We start from the raw sequence: 20,627 nt of genomic DNA, 5'->3' as shown, positions 1-20,627 counted from the left end.
AAATAAATACGTTAACAATGTTTGCATGAGATGATTTGAGTTTCTTACAACTTAAATAGAGGTGTGAGATTCGAACTCAACGTTGATAATTCAACAATTTTAAAATTCTTAAAGGAGTGTTTTGTTTCTCATTCTAATCCTACATGAACTTGGGAAAATAGTATATGGAGTTGTGCGCAAATAATACTTAATTTACACCAAAATTTTCATAATAAATATACATGTGTTTCTAGGAAAAAAGTTTAAAAAGAAAAAGAATTCTGGATACTCAAATTCTTGAACTTATCCTAACTAAATTTTGATATTAATTTTATAAAAAGGGATATTTCCTTAAAAAAAAAAAAACAGAGGTTCAAATAACAATACCATAAAATTTACTACCTCCTGTTATACCCTAATTTTGGACCTAAAAATACTAGCTCAATTCTTCTTTTCTTGCATTTCAAGTCATTTGAATTTGTCTTTGATCAATTGCATCTTTCTCTGCATTTTATTTCAATGTTATTTGCAAAATTCATGAAAAAAGGTATTTTAGTCATTTCATGTATCCAAACTCATTTTAGTCCTTTAAAATTTGTTTGAGTCTTTTCAATTGGTTTGAATAAGTCTTTATTTCAATTCCATGTCAAAATCCATTCCAAAAATTGCAGTTGAAGTCATTTTGAGTCAGTTTGGCCCCTAGGGGCATTTTAGTCCTTTCATATGTTAAAACCCTGTTTAATTTCTAAAATTTGTCTCTGAGTCTTTTAATTTGCTTGTATAAAGCTCTTGCTTCAATTCCTTGTTAAAAATTGTAACGCCCTCCTTTTTATTTAATTATTTTAATTAGTTTTAGAATATATTTATATATTTATATGATGTATATGAGGGATATATGATTTGTTGAGATTAGATGTCTTTTTATAATTTAGTTAATATATTTTGTTGAGTGATATTTTGTTATGTTATATGTTGGTATTTACTAGCATAATATATTTGTTAATTGTTATAGATATATATTTGTTATTTGGTGTATTATTATATATTTAGTAGAGAAATATTATTTATTAGAATATGAGGATTATTAGTGTGAGTGGATTTGGGGGTTAGAATAGAAAGAAGAATAAGTTGTTGGGCCTAAATAGATTTGGGAAGAATATTTTAATATTATAAATAGAGAAGCTTAGGTTGGAAAGAGTTTACCCTAAACCGCTTTTTGGAAAAGAGGAGAACAAGAAAGAAGATAAGAGAAGAGAAAAGTCAAGAGAAGAGGAGAAGACCTTAGGAAAGAAGAACGCTGCTGCTGATTCAGGAATTAATCTAAGGTGAGGGTGAGACTGTCTTGCATTAATATTAAGTTGTTAAATCATTAGATTACATCTAACAAGTTCGGGAGAGTTTGTGAGGATTGAGGAATTAGGGTTTTAAGTGAAGAATTGAGGATTAACCGATGAAAAGTTGTTAGATTGATGTAGAAACTGTGTACAGACCTTAGATAATCCATATGATGATTATTGGATATAGTTTTGAGGTTAGAACCATGGAATTGGATGAGATGTTGGTGAGTTTAAGAATTAGGGTTTAATAATTGTAATAGGTTGTTAATAGATTTGAGAACCCTTTGAATTTGCATACAGTAAGTTGATGAATAATTAGTGTTCTAATAATAGGGTAATCATAGGGTAATGATTAGGGTCAAGTTTGGAGAGTATTGGATCGAATACGAAGTGGAAAAGATTTCCCCAAAGCGAAATCGCAGCTAAACTGCGATTTTGCTGTCAATGTGCAAAACGCGTTTTTATTGTCTCAGTTTGACAAGTTTAAGTTCCGAACTGGGTTTAGGTGTAAACACGAAAGTTGTAGGTATGGATGTTAGCTTTCTAATGTCGTTGGTCTCACGTCAATAGGATTTATAGAACTTGAGTTATGGTCGAATTACTGCACGTAGGTCACAGTGAATTTTTATGGACTTTCAGCACAACTTTTCCGAATTTAAAATAAAAACTGGTACTGATCGGTATAGAATTGGTCTTAGGCGTAAACATGAAAGTTTTAGATAATTTTGTTAGCTTTCCAGTGGCTTTGGTTTGATGTGAAAATGATGTTTGGTCTTTGAGTTATGATGAAAATACTACAGGGAGGTCTTAGCGAAATTGTACGGTGACAGCATTCTCTGTTTCATGTTTTTGCGTTTTGTTCATATGTTTCTGTTTTGAATTGATCTTTGTTGTAAACATGAAAGTTGTTGATATTTGTGATATCTTTCCAGTAGCTTTGGTTTGACATGAAAATATGTTGTGGATAATTTATTATGTTTTTACAAAGATACATAGTGAATTATTGTTGATGTTTAAATACGATGTTATATGAAGTTGTTTATGATTGATGAATATGATGTTTTAAGATGTTGTTTATTATCATTTGATATTGTTATATTATGATATGACATTAATTATTTATGTGATCCATATGTTGTCAAGAGGCTAAGATGTTAAGATGTTAAGACGTTAAGATGATAAGAGTTGTTAAGTCGTCGAGTCGTTATGAGGTCATCAAGTTGTTAAGATGTTATGTTGTCAAGATGTTAGGATGTCATAGATGTTCATGAAGTTGTTTAAGTTGTAGAAAGTTGAGTCCATTGCATACTCATATACGTTGGTTGGGGGCTTGATGCCCTGGAATGCTTAGTCATTCACACGATGGGTGAGGGCTTGATGCCCTGGAGCTTTTGCTCACTATGTTGGGGGCTTGATGCCCTGAAGAGCCTATTTACGCTCATATAAGTTGGTTGGGAGCTTGATGCTCTGTATTGGTACCAAATGCATTTGCATATCAAGAGGTTTTTAAGATGATTTAAGATGTGAAGTTGTCGAGTTGTCAAGTTGTTAAGTTGTTAAGATGCTAAGATGATTTGAGATGTTAAGAGTTGCATAGTCGAGTTGAGTCGCATTGTCGAGTTAAGTGAGGTTTGATTATGAAGTTTGATTGTGATTCGATGATTATGATTTAATGATGATGTTTGTTTATGAAGTTGATTATGTGAACTTGATTATGAAGTTGTTTTCGATAAATGCTATGTTTTGATAATGATACTTATGTGAATTACGTGATGATGCTTATGATTATTATTGATGTTAGATGTTATACGTTTACTAATGATGATGTATGATGATTCCTCGTGATTATATTTAAGATGGATTGTTTGTGATTATGTTTATGGTTGATATATAATGTTATGAGATGGTTATGATTAGTACTTGATGTTATATGATGATGTTTATGTCTATGATTAAGATGCTATGATTAAAAGGATATATGATAATGCTTATGACTAATATTTGTAGATATGTGATGATATTTATATGATGATATAATATGAAGTATATGACTAATGTAGGAAGAATAATGATACTAGTTAAGGAAGTTTAAGTTGTTAGATATGATTAATGAATTATAGGATGTTTAAGTTGTTGAATGTACTTTACATGATTTATATGCTTTATATTATTGTTTGAGAAATCTCACCCCTCTGCTTGGAAATGTTGCTCTTCGTATGGGTAACTTGCAGGTAACCATGATTAGTTGCGGTCGTGAGTGGACTCCTCACAAGTGTGTCTTAGGTGCTCTGATACGTAACGGGATGGGATTATGTCTTCTATTTCTATTCCTTACGTATTACTTATGAACTTTTATGAATAAATATTGAACTAAGACTTATGAGATTTTCTGATGAGGCCTGCGTGGCAAAGATTTTTTATGTTGAATGAACTAATTCCCCTGCGAAGTTTTGAATTACTTATGTTAAATGATTTTGAAGAATAAATTGTTATTTATTCAGTTTATGAATTTTTAAGAAGTGTAGCATTCCGTTTAAAGTTGAATTACTCTGATTTTTAATTATGAAATTTTTACGTTGGGAAAACGGGGTGTTACAAAAATCATTTTAAAATTGCATCTGAGTCATTTTAAGTCGTTTTAGTCCCTAGGGGCATTTTGGTCTTTTCACACGAAATTTTGACAGAGAGAGGTTACTTTAAAGTACCTCATTTAAGTAATTGGTTCGTTTTAGTCCGTTTTGTTATTTTTAATCGTTTCACTTTACGTTTAGTCAAATTTACCATTTTTTAGTTCAATTTTATTTTTAATTTTTTCTATTTTTTTTTAAGTCCTCAAAATTCTAATAATTGCAGCTAAGTCCTTTTTTGTTTCGAATTTATTTTTCAAGTCCTTTTCTTTTAAAAAAATTTGCAGAACAGTCCACATTTTGTCCAGTTGGTTTTTTTTTGTCCTTTTTATTGTTTTTGCAGTTTGGTCCTCAAGTTTCAGTTTTTGCAGATTAGTCCAAAGGGAGTTAGTTACAGTCCAGGCCACGTGTCAGCTCACTATTGGGTCCCAAGCACAGGTGTCAGCCTATAAAAGGCCTAATCATCACAGATCCATTCATTCAGTGCCAACTCAACAAACACCTTTCCATTCTCTCTCCAGAGTCAAACGAATCAAAATCCAGAAAACTCAAGAACACGATGAAGTTCATGAAGAACTTCATCCCCAAATCATAAACCCTAACTCAAATTAACCTCAATTCCTCACAAATCCACACCAATCCATCACAAATTCTCAATAATTTCATCACATAAAACTCAAATCCAGCAATTTTGCAACAAAAACAGTTCGAATTAAAAACATTTTGTTTCGCAAGTTCTCAGAGATTCGAAGTGAATCTTCATCATCGAACCATAAGACTCTGCAATTCCAACGCCGAATCATCCAGAGGACAAATCAGCGTGATCACAGAGGATTTGAGGAAGAAAAGAAGAAAGATCAAAGAGGAATTGAACCAGTGAAGAAGAAGAAGATAGAACACCGATTTATTTTCGGTTCAAACTCACCAAGAGAATCTGAAGCAGTCTTAAGGATCTTTCGTTCGAAATCTCCAATATTAAAACCAGGTAAACACATGAACTCTTCTCATTTTTGTTCTAAAGCATCATCGAAGGTTCGTAATCAAAGATAAACGGTGAAACAGAGTAGATCAACAAGTTTTAAAACTTGTTCTTTCGAAAAAGTTTGAGAAAGATTGAAAAAGTTTGAAACCGAAACCCTAATTTGTAGATCTACGAAGATTCACCGTTTATTTTCCAAATCTAGGTTCATATTCGTAACCAGCACAAGAAATAGAACAAGTTAGGGTTTAGATCCAAACTGATCGGAGAAGTTTGAATGTCGCCGGAATCTGGAATTCACGGCGGTGACAATGAAGATTCCGATGAATCTTCATCGTCTCCAGCCGTTTCATTCCAGAAACCGGCGGTGGAGGATGAATGTCGAAGAAGAGAGAAGTGAGAGCTTCTCTCACTAGAAAGAGAGAAGAGAGAGAAAGGCAAGTGAAGAATGAGCTGGACCGGCCGTCAGGCATTTATATAAGCCTGTGGACCGGTCTGGTTCAGTTGGTTCGTCCCCCTGGCCATTGGATCTAGGGTTGATCCATCTGGATCAATCCAACGGCCCCTGAAGCTCCCTGAGGATCCAGGATCCATGCAGGTTTGGGTTTGGGCCTAGGCTTCCTTTTTTTTCGTTTTTTGTTGTTTTTTTTTGCTATATGCACTTGTTTGCTTGCTGTTTGAACCCCTGCATGCTTATTTTTGCACTATAAAATTCCTAAAATTTTTCTATGTGTTCTTGATCATTTTCTTGACATTTTTGTGATGTTGTTATGTGTTAAATCTTGATTAGAAAATATGTGGTATTTTCTTGTTAATTGTTTACTATGTTTGTTAAAATTTGTGAAGTTTTGCATGTTCTTGAGTCTGAAAATCTTTTAAAAATTCTAAAAAAATTTCATATACATTTCTTGATAATTTTGTAGTATTTTTGTGATGATTTTTGCCTATTAAAATTGATAAAAAATAATGTGTTGATTTTCTTGCTATTTTGTGATTTTTTGGATTAAAAACTTGTGAAAATTGCTTGAGTCTAATTCCAATTCCTTGAAAAATGTTTGTGACCTATACCATATGATTTTGTGGAATTTTAGCTACTGTTTATATGTGCTTTTGCTGCATGTGTGTGAATTTTGCTTAATTGCTTGGCTTGCAAGTTATGTTTGTGAATAAATAATGCAAATGTGTCTAAATTCACTTAAAAATGTCAAGTTCATCATGTTGCCTTGATCCTCATCTTAAAACCAGAGTTTATGCCCTTTGAAAAATAGGTTGAATTGTGAGAATTATAGGCCATATGATTCTTGCATTTTTGTGGTTGAATTGTAGCTATACCTTGCATTATTTTGGCTATGTCTTGTGTCAATTCCTATGCTCTTGTTATAGTATTGTTCATGCTTTATCTTTACCATATTACACCTCATACTACTAACCATTTCATTTCATACTTCACACATTCCATAAGCATTTCATCCTCCATCTTATATTCTTAGTCCTTATTATCATACACTTTAATTTTTACACAAAGGCTTAGAATGTAATGACCTAGGGATTCTTGTACTTTACTTTTATGCAATTTTAATTTCTTGCAAGACCATAGAATGTATCTAGGCCAATGATGTAAAGGACAATGGACTCTAATAATGTACACCGACACAAGCACCGACACAAGCACCGACACATACACACACATCACATAGATATTTTTAGATGTATGACTAGGATATGCATGTTTAGATGTATGTTTAGGATTGAATGTTTAGATGAATGTTTAGGATTTACACTTAGAAAAATCAATTTTTCAAACAAATATGAACAACATCATTCAAATCATTTTCTAAATAAACCTTGGGATCAAAATCCCATTGATTTTCCTTTTATTTTCTTAAATAAAATCTTAATGAATTTTAATCATACTTTGACTTTCTTTTACAAAATGACTAATTCAACCTCACAATTTCACAATCTTATGCCCTTGAGGCCTCTCTCTCATTCTTCAAAATTTCAATTTTCAAACTTAAAATCAACCAACAAAAACAAAAACATTTTTTGGAAGAGAACTACGGTGGATTTGATCCCTTAAAAGGGTACGTAGGCAAGGAATCAAAATTCCTTCAATTCAAATAAAATAAAAATTCAAACATTCTTCTCCCTCCAATTCTTCACTTAGCAAAACTCTTAGGTTTAAATAAACACTTTCAAAATAGCATTTAAAAATAAGGCGCGCGCGTAGAAAATAAAGACGGTTCCTATAGGATACTATAGTCGTTATGGGTGCCTAACACCTTCCCGTAGCGAAAACAACTCCCGGACCTCGATTCTCAAGGGTTTTGCTTATTTTTTCACTTCCCAAGAAAAAATGAGATATCACCGGTTAAAAAGGTTCAAACCTAATCAATGTTTGACACCCGAAAACCAAGATAAAACACCTCCGTCCCGGAATATCTGACCCATTTTCTAAAAAAAAGTGTCCCAAAATAACTGAGTCATTTCAATTTTCAATACAATTTTCATCATTCCCAATACAATATAACTCTAATCAATATTACTTTCATCATTCCCAATACAATATATTCCACTTTCCCCTTTATTTATACATTTTTCTTAATCTGTGTGAAAAACCAAACTGACTCAGATAAAACAGGACGGAGGGAGTACTAAAGAAAAGCCATTTGGTTATTTTAATATAAGGGTATATTGTATCCTATATTCACACTCCTATCTTCCAGACATTAGATTTACAAGATTTGGATTTTTAAATATAGAAGTGATATCCCAATCCTCAGTAGTTGAAGTTAGTGTGGTAAGAGCAACTACAACAGAACTCATATTTGGACGTTGCTGTGGGTCACTATTTGTACATACTTTGGCAAGTTGTGCCATCTACAAGTAAACAAATTGGTCAATATTGTTTCAATCACAATTACAATGATTTTAAATTGAATAAATGGAATAATCTTCTACCTTGAAAACGTGATCAATTGGATAGTTATCTCCAAGCCTAGGATCAACCAGTTCTTTAAGACCTTCTATAGGATGTGGCTGATCAAGAACTTCATCAAACTGCCACACATGTCATCAAAAAAATTAAACATAAGAAATTAACAATATATACATACATAGTTTTAAATATATTTTCTAATGTAAAATCACTAGGCTGCATTTTGAAAATATTATTAATAGTAGGGAGTTAAGAATCACCAAAACTACAAGGCCCTTTAAATCAGCACCAGAATCACCACCCATTATCACAGCTCCTTTAGCAGAAATTAGTTCATAAAGAACAACTCCAAAAGCATATACATCTATTTTTGAAGAAACACTACCATATGCATATCTGCAAGATAAGAAAATGGTGTCATTAAATTTTTGTTCTGGCCTCAAATAAGCTTCTATCACATAAAAAAGACAAGCATAATTTTCATCATACTCTGGTGGCATGTAGCCAAATGTGCCAGCCATATTAGCAGTGGGAACTGATGAAATTCCAACATCAATCAGCTTGGTTAATCCAAAGTCTGCAACCTGAAAACAAAAGAATAAAACGTCTCTCAGAATTATCCGAAAAGAAAGGCAACAAGCAGAAGAAAGTTATTGAAACAGATTGTACCTTTGCACAGAAGTTTTTGTCTAATAAAATATTTTCTGACTTTATGTCGCGATGAATATATGTAGGGACGGTATGTTCATGAATGTATTCAAGACCTCTGGCCGAATCCAGAGCAATTTTAACCCTGCTAGGCCATGACAGAGGTTCTCCATCTGGAAACATTTTGAATTGATTGTTATATTATATAGTCATCGTTCATTATAATCATATTCATGCATCAAACATAGATATTTAACAAGTTCTTATATCACCTGAACCGCGTAGATGTTGGCCTAAATTTCCATTATCAATGTATTCATAGACAAGAAAAAGGGATCCCTCAACGCAATATCCGATCAAACGTACCTATACAATAGACAAACATATATAAGGGCTTATGTATAAGCTATTTCTATAACAAGAGTTAAAATAGAATAAAACTGTTCTTTCCATTTAAGTTATAGATTGTTTTCGTAAGCTATACTAAATAGCATGGATTAAGTTTCAAATATTACCAGGTTCACGTGATGAACACGCGTCAACACCTTCAACTCAGCAAGAAATTCTTTTGTTGCTTTCATGTCCATCTTTTTTATTGCAGCTTTCTGTGTAATTAGAGTTAACTTCTTTATGTGAAAGCTATAAAAGGGAATCATTGCAGATATATCCTTAAAGCATAATTATATCTAACATTAATTTGTGGTGCTTGAAGTATCTATTTAGTGAAAAAAACATCAAAAGCACAAAATAAGTGAAGGTGGAAGATTTGAATTATTATCAAAAGTTAAACCTAACAATGCTATGATTACAAACCTCGCCATTCAGCTCTGCGTAATAGACTTCACCGAAACCACCTTGACCGATTTTGTTAGCCATATTGAAGTTATTTGTGGCATTGGCTAGTTCTTCATATGAAAACTCTCCTGATTTTTCCACCCTAATTCCAATCATATTAGCAGGACTCACAGAATCTGAAGTTCCATATGTAGCATTACCGGAGACTTCATCTGAAAGAAAGATGATAAATAAGCGTTCCTATAGTCTATGGTCCATCATGATCAACTATATTTAAATTTTCTATCTATCTATTTACCATTCTTAACTTGACTGAAGATCGCGCTGGATTCTTCCGAGAGAAATTCTTGCTTCCATACCTTCTTCTTTCGGTAATACGTGACATAAATACAAAATGATAATAGCATTAGTCCTGCTACTGCTCCAACAGATATTCCAGTTATAACTCCACCTGATAGACCTGATTATGTACGAAAATATATGTAATATGAGATGGAAGTAGATTAGAATTCTACTTTAAGGATATTTTTACCTTGCATCTGATATGAATGAAAACTCGAGTATAACAATAATCAATAAAACAACTTTCTTTGTAGTTTTAGAAAGTTGAAGCTAACCTCCAGTGCTGAAAAGGAAAATGAAAACAAGGCCATCAAGATTAGCATGTTATTAATAGTATGAAAAATTATTTAACTTCATGTGCAAAGCAAAAAGGGAATTACCTAGTGTGAAAAGGCACATAGTTACGATTTTGGTCTGGAAATTGAAGAGAAAATAAAATGTGAGGCTAATGTTTCAAAGCTTATAGATCTCCATAATGAAGTTGAAGATACAGGCACACAACTAAAAAGTTACGCCTTCATTGCATTTCTTATCATGTAAACACTTTGAATGCAGCAGTAATCCGATTATCAGAAATCATTAGCATTTTCTCCATGATCGTTGATTTTGTAGAGAATCATGATCAAATGTGACCTCTATCATGGCCATATTTCAGTCGGAAAGACATCAAAAACCATGATTGCATGGCTGAAATTGTGATTCTGGACATTTCAAATCTTAAGGTGTTTTTCCTGTTCTTCACTTAAAATGTTCATAATTACCAATGATTTCCTTGATTCTAGAATTTTCTCAAAGTTTGTTATAACCACAAAAGTTGTATTTTAAGTGAAGAATAATACGAAAAACACCTAAAGAAACGCACTCAAGTTTTCTCCTTCTCAAAAACCATGATTCTATCTATAAATTCACAAAAATCAAAAGTGAAATAACAAATACGGATTACCCTTTAACCAATTTAATACATATAAGAAAACCAATCTCACGGTATGTACAAAAACATCATAAATTGATATCAGAAGACCAAGCATATATAGAATCGAAATAAGAAAGTACCTTTCCCAGGAATATAAACCAAACCACTCCCTTGACTAAAATTCACACCAGGGTTATACTTTTGCAGCAACTCAGCATCAATTTCAGTCTTATTAGAAATCAATTCCAAAGAATCCTCAGGTCTAAGAGGATAAGTAATAAACAAACCATAATCCTTGGAAACATCACTGTTCCCACAAGAACAATTAACAGTAACATTAAGAGTTCCAGTATCAGGAATATCATTTGATGGATAGGTATTGAAATTTTGCAACCATTCAGCAGTAGTCAAATTGGAATAATTGTTACTAGCAACAGATAAATAAGTATCTTTTGTAGCAACTTGGTATTGAAATATATGGCCAAGAAACTCATCTTGTATGCAATCACATGGGAATGGAACATTCACTCTTGTAAAAGATTGGACAGAATCTTTGTTTTTTATTGTGTCTGTGTTGTAACTAATGATGACATGCTGTCATTATGTAATTTTTAGGACTTATTTTGACATTTTGATAGAGTTCTAAGCAACATTAAGTGTCCAGGAGCAGTTAAAAGCATCAAATATGGAAGAACTGGAAGAAGCCAATCGTACTGCGATTTGCTAATCGCAATACGATTTCTTGAAGTCAGAAAGCATGTTTTTTGAAGAGTTGGATCGCAATACGATCCATACCATCGTGATACGATTTCAAGGAGGGCTTTAAAGGAAATTAGGGTTCAAAGTACCAATCGTGGTACGATTTGTGCCATCGTGGTACGATTTTGGGCGATCAGAACTTGCCTATTTAAGCTGAAGTCAGTCTCAAACAAAGGGGATTACGATTTTGGAGAGCTAAAGTGCGATTTTAACACCCAAAAGGCTGCAGCGGAGAGGATTTCATCATCTCTAACCCAGTTTATGTATGTTTTAATTCTTTCATTGATTATGCTATTTGTAAACTCAATTATGAGTAGCTAAATCTCTTAGAGATTAGGTCGGAGATGAACCTATGTAACCCTAATTGATATTATGTTGCTGTGAAACTCTATTGTTTATTAATGAATTTCTAGTCTTTATTCAATTCAATTGTTCTTAATGCTTTTTATATCCTGATCAAATATAAACATGATTTCGTGAGATCGAATGACTACTGACCATAGCTTTCGACTTAGACCTAATTGAATTGTTCTGATAAACATGGTTAGTCTAGGAATAGATAATCGTTTGTTAGTGATATTAGGTTAACGTTCATAAAACCTTCAAGGATTATTAGACCACCTAAGGAATTAGGGGCTGTAGTTTAAGAAGAGGGTCCTAACTCAAGGGATTGATTAGGGCTAATTTGTTAACTATCGTGAAACTAGAAAATCATTAGTAATAATAGGTGCAGTAACCAATTAGGGGAAACATAGAGGATTCGAAGACCTGATCTCATCTCTCTCCATATTTTCTTAATCAAATCTTATTCTTTTATTTGATTTCATAAAATCAAACCAAATCTACTGCCTAGTGGCAAACAAAAATAAACCTTTATACATCCTATTTTTATAACGCGATTGAATTTTTGAAGTTAAAAACAGTCCTCGTGGGAACGATATTTTTACTACTTCGATAGTATTTGGTGCACTTGCCAGAGATCTATCAAGTTTTTGGCGCCGTCGCCGGGGACTGTTGAATTATTTCAACAAGGCAATTACGTTATAATTTAGGGTTTTTGCAATTTACTTTTCTGTTTTTTTTTATTTTTATTTTTCTGTTTTCATATTCACTTGATTATTTTGCGTTGTGCAGTGCTACTAAGGTATTTTGCTGTTTATGCGAGGTAAACAGAGCTCTGACGACCTAGAGTACGATCCGGAAATTGAAAGAACTGCTAGAGCACTTCGGAAAGCTGTCCGATCGCAAAGGTTAGCTCAATCCGTTCCACCGGGTGTTCGAGAACAAGTACCGGAGCAACTCTCAAGTGAATCTGAAACAATCTCTTCTCCTAAATCTGCAACTATGGAAGGAGAAGGAGTTGTACCACCAAGACCTAAACTAGGAGACTACGGGTTAGCCACTCATCGCGGTCAACTGACCCACACTTTTCAACCAGCTAACCCCGTAGCTTTCGACATCAAGACAACTGTCCTCAACGGTTTAAGGGACAAGCAATTCGATGGGACTGAAGCTATGAGTCCTCATGAACACTTGAGTCGCTTTGCTGAAACCTGCGAGTTTTGTGTGCAACCAGCCACCGTGACTGAAGCACAAAAGAAGCTAAGGCTATTTCCTTTCACCTTGACGGGAAGAGCAAAAGATTGGTTGCTAACAATTCCAAACGGGACTGTCCAAACATGGGAAGAGTTAGAGCTGAAGTTCTTGGAGAAATATTTCCCGATGTCTAAGTATTGGGACAAGAAGATGGAGATCTCTAACTTCAAGCAAGGAGAAGGTGAATCATTGTATGATGCTTGGGAGCGATTCAATTTGCTTCTTAAGAGATGCCCTAATCATAAGTTCACCGAGAAACAATACCTCCAAATCTTTACTGAGGGGGTGACACCAAACACAAGAATGTTCTTAGATGCTTCCGCGGGAGGTAGTCTCAAGAGCAAAACTGATCATGAAGTCCAAGCTTTGATAGAAAACATGGCTGGAAATGAGTATCGTGCTGAAGCTAAGAAGAAGGAAAGAGGAGTGTTTGGGGTGAGTGAACAAACTGCTATCCTTGCTAACCAAGCAGCGATGAACAAACAAATCGAAGCTCTAACTAAGGAGTTTCAAGGCTTCACTTTGGCTCATAAGCAACAACAAGTAGCTGCAATCAAGTGCGACTTATGTGGTGAAGAACATCCCAATGGTGAATGTGTTCCAGAAGGATCAAATGAAGAAGCTAACTTCATGGGAGGATATCAAAGGCAGAATCAATACTACAATTCAGGCATTAACAAGCATCCAAATCTAAGCTACTCAAATAACAATGCTTTGAACTCTCAGATGCTCACTCCTCCTCAACAACAACAAAGGAAGCCATCAGCTCTTGAGGAAACTATGATGAATTTCATGAAGATGACTCAAGGCAACTTTGAAGAGATGAAGAAGAGTCAAGAAGCTGAAAGAAAGAACAATGAAGCTTCTAGGAAGATGCTTGAAACTCAACTGGGGCAATTAGCTAAGCAATTGGCTGAACAAAGTAAAGGCGGATTCTCAGGTAACACTAAAGACAACCCTAAGAATGAGTCTTGTAATGCTATTGAATTGAGGAGCAAAAAGGTTTTGACACCTTTAGTTCCAAAAGCTCCAAAGAAGGTTGATGATGTAGTTGAGGTGGAGGAGAATGATGTAGTTGAAAAAAATGATGAGGGTGTAGTTGAAAAAGAAAATGATCAGGGAGTAGTTGAAAATGAAAGGAAGAAAAAAATAGAGGGAGAAAAAAGTGAGAAGTTAATTGATGAAGATTCAATCTTGAGGAAGTCGAAGAGTCAAATTTTGAAAGAGGGAGACAAACCACAGGTTATTCCATCATATGTGAAGCTTCCATACCCTCACCTTTCAAAGAAGAAAGAAAAGGATGAAGGCCAATTCAAGAAGTTCATGCAACTTTTCTCACAACTTCAGGTGAATATTCCTTTCGGTGAAGCCCTTGATCAAATGCCGTTATATGCTAAGTTCATGAAAGACTTGTTGACTAAACGAAGGAAGCCTAAGGATGATGAGAACATTGCACTTTCTGAAAATTGTAGTGCTATTCTTCAAAAGAAGCTGCCACCTAAGTTGAAGGATCCTGGTGCCTTTACTATCCCTTGTTCAATTGGACCGGTAGACATTGGTAGAGCTTTATGTGACTTGGGAGCAAGTATAAATCTGATGCCACTTTCAATGATGAAGAAGCTTAAGTGTGGGGAACCAAAACCAACAAGAATGACCATTACTTTAGCTGATCGGTCAATCTCTTATCCTTTCGGTATACTTGAAGATGTGCTAGTCAAGGTTAATGACTTGGTGTTCCCAGCAGATTTTGTGGTCTTAGATATGGCTGAAGATGAGGATATGCCACTCATTCTAGGAAGACCTTTCCTTGCAACTGGTCGTGCTTTGATTGATGTTGAACGTGGAGAGTTAATGTTGAGATTCCACAATGAGCAGGTAGTTTTCAATATCTTTGAGGCAATAAAGAACCAAGATGATAACCACAAGTGTTACCGGATTGACGTTAGTGAAGAAACAGTCGAAGAAAACTCCTTTGAATCTCAACCTATTCAACCTATGGAAGGGGAAATTGTGAAGCTTATTGAAAGTAAGAAAGAGGTTGAAGATGTGGATCTAAGGAAGTCTGGTGCACAAGGAACTTTCAAGGGCAAGGAACAAAAGCTGAAACGGTACCGTAAAGGAGGACTCCCAAACAATGAAGAGGGGGAGACATCAACTGATCCTTAGGGATAGTCATCAGTCAAGCTAGTGACGGTAAAGAAGCGCTGGGTGGGAGGCAACCCACTGATTTATTTTCAGGTATAATTTATAGCTTTTAGCTTTTAAATTTTTTCTTTTGGAACAAAACACAAAAACAGGCAGAGGATTGTAATACGAAACTGATGTTGTATCACAATCTCCCTTTCCAAGAATAATTATTTTTCAAAAGTAGAAGTCCAGAAAAAAGTTTAAATTTTAAAATATTGGCATTCTGACTTTACAAAATCGCATTACGATTGTAAAATCGTAGTACGATGGTGAAGTCAAACACCTGGACTTTGACTTTTGATATCGTATTACGATTGGGGTATCGCAATACGATAAATGGAAAAATTTTGCACCCTTTCTGTTTCAAACAAATCGCACTACGATGGTAGAATCGCATTACGATGGCATCAAGAATTTGAAAGATATAACCGTTACAAACTGCAATCGTAATACGATTATACAATCGCAGTACGATTTTATCAGGTTCTATAAAAACCCAGCAGTTGCAAGCACAACCCATTCGACCCTTTTCCTAGTGTTACTCTGCCCAAATTTCTCCTGAAACCCTAACCACGAAATTCATCCCTTTTCTACCAATTTTTCATCTTCCTAACACTTCCCAACATCAATTCACTCAACAACCTTCATCTTCATCCACATAATCCAACATATTCATCCAACCCTTTTCACCAAATCATCCAATTTTCATCAATGGCACCCAAACAACAACCACCTTCCAAACCATTGACCCGTCAACAATCCAAGCCTAAGAAAACAACCACCCAACCTTCATCTAGCCAAAACAAACGCAAACGAACCGCCGTCCCACCAACAAACGTTAACCGGTTCATTTCCGAAGATGCTAGAGCGTGGTTTGATTATTGCAAGGGTTTTGAAGTGGTGGGAGAACGAAAATTTGATGTGGTGAATCTCACAAAGTATCCAGTCTTTGACACAATGCTTCGTGAGAGAGGATGGGAAGAGTTGAACAACATGGTACCGGAAGAGAATAACAAGTCTGTGGTGATGGAGTTCTATGCAAACGCTCGTTTCACGGAAACGAAATATCAATCCTACGTTCGAGGGAAGGTGATAGATTTCAGTCCTGCTGCTATAAACAATTTGCTTGGGTTAATTGCACCGGAAGAGTGTGCGGTTCGGAGATTGGAGCGTGAAGCAAAAAGTTGGGGTGATGATCGATGGGCTGAGTTGCTTGCCCAAATGTGTAGGCCAGGGGCTACATGGAAGAAAGCCCGGATGTTGACTTATGCTGAATTTTTGCCCATTCCAAAGGCATGGGCCTCTTTTGTTATTCAGACGCTTGAGAGCACTTCTTGCTCCTCTGAGATTCCTCTCAAGCGAGTACTCACTGTTTCTGCTATTCTTGATCAACAACACATAAATGTTGGTGAACTCATTGCCAACAACATTCATATGATCGCAAAGGGTAGCAAGTCAGTCTATGGGCATGGGAGCATGATTAATTGGCTATGTGAGAAGATGCTGGTGTTAGAATTTGAGGGTGACTTGCATACTCCTACCACAAAGCCTATCACTGACAAGACTATGGATGTCTTGATGAAAAAGTACGCGGATTATATGCGGAGGAGAAGCGGTGAACCTGAAGCACCACCACAGCAACAGCCACCACAAATGGAGCATGGAGAGGGTAGTAGTCAGCATGGTTCTTACCCTCCAGTTCATCCTATGGTTCTAGAGTATATGTTCAGTTCTGCTAACTGGATGAATGAGACCTCTGATCTCATGTGGGTTAACCGTCCGAGGTTCTCCGCTGAGTTTACTGCAGAGGCACAGATGCATAGGAGGCCTATCACCGGGTCTTATGAGAGGTTTGACAAGTCTAGGGAGTCTATGGATGCTTACTTTGATCGCCAAGAGCGATATGCTGCTTTCATGAAGAAGGAGATCACTGATGATTTCGAGGCAGGAGAGAAGGCAGATGCTGATGACTTCTTTGATGGGATACCCGGGACTGCTGGTGATGATGATGTGGATATGGGACTGGATCACTGAGGGTCCAGCTTTGCTTGTTTTATTGTTTTGTTGTAATTTTTATTTTCTGTTGAACAATTTTATTTCATTCCGTATTGTTTTTTTTTATTTTATTTTCTCGTATTGTCAGAAGTCCATTGAACTAATTTCCCCGTTTGTGATAAATTTGCACTTGTTTATTATTGACGAATTTGTTTGTTATGTGACCTATTCCAGTTTAGTAACAGTTGTATGATGAAACGGTATTCTAAAAGTTCAAAAGGAGGGGTGACTTGATTCAAAGGCGAAGTGTACGGCGTTGCTAGGTAGTCACATACTCCCACAAATCTCAGCCATAAGGTTCATTGCCAAATCTTGTTTTTCAATTTACTTATATTTAGATTAGTTTTCCATGCAACTACATTTCTAGAACTTGCATTGTTTCTCTATTATTAATTGGTCTTTGTCAATTACACACTGAGGCAAAAGTGCTTGGTCCTGTGAGCCTTTTTGAAGCCTACCCTGTTTTAATTTGTTGAATTTATCCTTTCTTAACCAATTGTGAGCCGGTAGGATTAGAACTTTTTGTTCGGTGACAAACTACATTACAAGCCTAGAGACTTTTAGGACTTGTCCCTTAATGTATTTTCTGAGTTAAGGCATTGTAGAATGTTGCTAAAGATTAAGTTTGGGGTTGCTATTGGAATTTGCAACCAAATTAAGTTTGGGGTGGGGGTACTAGAGAATAAGAGAACAAAAATGAAAGAAAAAGAAATAAGAAATTGTCATGCAAAATATACACAAAAATGGTGTATCAAAAAAAAAAAAAAAAAAAGAAGAAATTGAATGATGAAAAAGGGACAAAACATTTAAAATCCGAGTAACTTCAAACTCGATTGTCCCTAAATGTTAAAAATATTCTCTAGTACCTTTGCATTGATTGTTATTCCACAAGGTGAATGATTGAAGGATTGAATTTTGTGCTTTAACTTCCGTAGGAATGCCTAACTCAAATTTTGTGTAGCCTACTTATCCAAATATATCCCACCTTTCACCTAAGCCCCGTTATAACCCTAAAGACCTCAAAAGTGTGTAATGATATTGACTTTGATTGATGTTTAGAAACTTTTCAAGCGTATGGTAATATGTAGACCTGCATGTCGACTGGTAGAACCCTGTTTCAATTGAATGCGTGGAGTTGTGAATTGGTGGATGCGAACAAGTCAAACTAGCTCATCTTTAGCTAGAAGGAGAATGAACTTTTGGGTACTATCGTTTTGTCAGGTAACTGTTATTTTACTGTCGTTTGTCACTGTTGCAAGCAAATTCCTTGAGGACAAGGAATGGTTTAAGTTTGGGGTTGTGATGACATGCTGTCATTACGTAATTTTTAGGACTTATTTTGACATTTTGATAGAGTTCTAAGCAACATTAAGTGTCCAGGAGCAGTTAAAAGCATCAAATATGGAAGAACTGGAAGAAGCCAATTGTACTGCGATTTGCTAATCGCAATACGATTTCTTGAAGTCAGAAAGCATGTTTTTTGAAGAGTTGGATCGCAATACGATCCATACCATCGTGATACGATTTCAAGGAGGGCTTTAAAGGAAATTAGGGTTCAAAGTACCAATCGTGGTACGATTTGTGCCATCGTGGTACGATTTTGGGCGATCAGAACTTGCCTATTTAAGCTGAAGTCAGTCTCAAACAAAGGGGATTACGATTTTGGAGAGCTAAAGTGCGATTTTAACACCCAGAAGGCTGCAGCGGAGAGGATTTCATCATCTCTAACCCAGTTTATGTATGTTTTAATTCTTTCATTGATTATGCTATTTGTAAACTCAATTATGAGTAGCTAAATCTCTTAGAGATTAGGTCGGAGATGAACCTATGTAACCCTAATTGATATTATGTTGCTGTGAAACTCTATTGTTTATTAATGAATTTCTAGTCTTTATTCAATTCAATTGTTCTTAATGCTTTTTATATCCTGATCAAATATAAACATGATTTCGTGAGATCGAATGACTACTGACCATAGCTTTCGACTTAGACCTAATTGAATTGTTCTGATAAACATGGTTAGTCTAGGAATAGATAATCGTTTGTTAGTGATATTAGGTTAACGTTCATAAAACCTTCAAGGATTATTAGACCACCTAAGGAATTAGGGGTTGTAGTTTAAGAAGAGGGTCCTAACTCAAGGGATTGATTAGGGCTAATTTGTTAACTATCGTGAAACTAGAAAATCATTAGTAATAATAGGTGCAGTAACCAATTAGGGGAAACATAGAGGATTCGAAGACCTGATCTCATCTCTCTCCATATTTTCTTAATCAAATCTTATTCTTTTATTTGATTTCATAAAATCAAACCAAATCTACTGCCTAGTGGCAAACAAAAATAAACCTTTATACATCCTATTTTTATAACGCGATTGAATTTTTGAAGTTAAAAATAGTCCTCGTGGGAACGATATTTTTACTACTTCGATAGTATTTGGTGCACTTGCCAGAGATCTACCAACTAACAATATCTTCTGGTTTTGTAACAAGGTTTGATTGCATGATGTTTGAAACATATGTGAGATTTGTATCATTCTGTAAATAATAGGAAGCTAAAGCCATGTTACAAGTTTTGCTACATTTTGATTCTGCTATGAAGGATTTAGAGGCTAGTAACAACAATAAAAATGATAGTATGAGTTTGATTGGTTTCATTGTGTACAGTATAATAGGAACATAAGATAAGAATTTGGGTGTGTGATGAATCATAGTGTGCTAGGAATAATACATGTTATGGAAAATGGAAATATGATTGAGTTGAAAAAAATTTTCGTATGAAAGACTTTGGAAAAATAGATAATTTTCAAAGAGGTTGATGGTAAAACTAATTTTTTATGAAGTTGGGAATAAAAACTCGTGTAAGATATTTTTTTTTTGTTTTATTTTCACTTCTGTCACTTTCTCTGCACTTGACTCTTATAAAAGATTCTTACAAATATGATATTATATACATCTAATCTAATTAAATATATATTTTAAATAACTTAGAATAATATTCCCATCAAACTAATGTTTCTTATGAATTGTTTGTGTACTTGTCAAAAAAAAATGAATTGTTTGTGTAAAAGCAATAATTTAGATGGTAGGTAAGGTTTTTTCAAATGGATTTATTTATTTTGAAAGGGAATGGATATATTTATTTATTGGGAGTACTATTTTTGAAGTGCATTATTGTTGTTTGTTTGACAAGGCCAAATTTCAAATTTATAGCTTCCTATCTTTTTTTTGGTGAAGGTTAACATGGGAAAGGGGAATCCTTTCCCACCATGGGAAAGTTTTTTTGACCCTTAGATTAGTTAAGGAACATAGCTTAATCATAGACTTCTTTGTACCATATTTTTTTGTCTCACCTTCATCACTCACCCACAACCAGCAGCTTTTGCAAGATCACATCAATTATGGCTACCATTCCAACAACTTAAATCACACAAATCTTCACAAACTTCTCCTGGTATTTTTTATTCTCTCTT

At 34.8% G+C, this 20,627-nt stretch overlaps 1 protein-coding gene and 1 non-coding gene across 2 annotated transcripts; both read right to left on the bottom strand.

The window, feature by feature from the left end:
- Positions 1-308: 308 nt before the first annotated feature.
- On the bottom strand, positions 309-19,887 carry LOC146924415 (lysM domain receptor-like kinase 3). Its single transcript, XM_085709454.1, has 14 exons — positions 19,616-19,887; positions 10,699-11,138; positions 10,026-10,059; positions 9,921-9,928; positions 9,602-9,763; positions 9,322-9,515; positions 9,024-9,113; positions 8,781-8,874; positions 8,530-8,681; positions 8,350-8,444; positions 8,121-8,256; positions 7,884-7,982; positions 7,349-7,802; positions 309-381 (listed from the first exon to the last, which is right to left on the bottom strand). The coding sequence occupies exons 1-13, from the start codon at positions 19,864-19,866 to the stop codon at positions 7,638-7,640; spliced, it is 1,920 nt and encodes a 639-aa protein (XP_085565580.1). The 5' UTR covers positions 19,867-19,887; the 3' UTR covers positions 309-381; positions 7,349-7,637.
- On the bottom strand, positions 13,055-13,161 carry LOC146924416 (small nucleolar RNA R71). Its single transcript, XR_015013045.1, has one exon. It is a non-coding gene; the product is annotated as a small nucleolar RNA R71 (small nucleolar RNA).
- Positions 19,888-20,627: the final 740 nt, after the last annotated feature.

The sequence above is a fragment of the Medicago sativa genome, chromosome 5 (assembly GCF_051527215.1).
Source record: "Medicago sativa cultivar Bolivia chromosome 5, Bolivia_mono, whole genome shotgun sequence".
Lineage (NCBI taxonomy): Eukaryota > Viridiplantae > Streptophyta > Magnoliopsida > Fabales > Fabaceae > Medicago > Medicago sativa.
The sequence above is the reverse complement of the archived record's forward strand: the minus strand, read 5'-3'. Positions and strand labels throughout refer to the sequence as shown.

What these genes read in the sequence shown, in the direction of transcription:
- LOC146924415 (XM_085709454.1), bottom strand. Translation starts at nt 19,866, where the DNA reads ATGATTCATCACACACCCAAATTCTTATCTTATGTTCCTATTATACTG. An exon ending in CCAGAAGATATTGTTAGTTG is followed by an intron (nt 11,139 to 19,615) that starts GTAGATCTCTGG and finishes TGTCATCATTAG; the next exon opens with TTACAACACAGACACAATAA. An exon ending in ACAAAAACTTCTGTGCAAAG is followed by an intron (nt 8,445 to 8,529) that starts GTACAATCTGTT and finishes TTTTGTTTTCAG; the next exon opens with GTTGCAGACTTTGGATTAAC.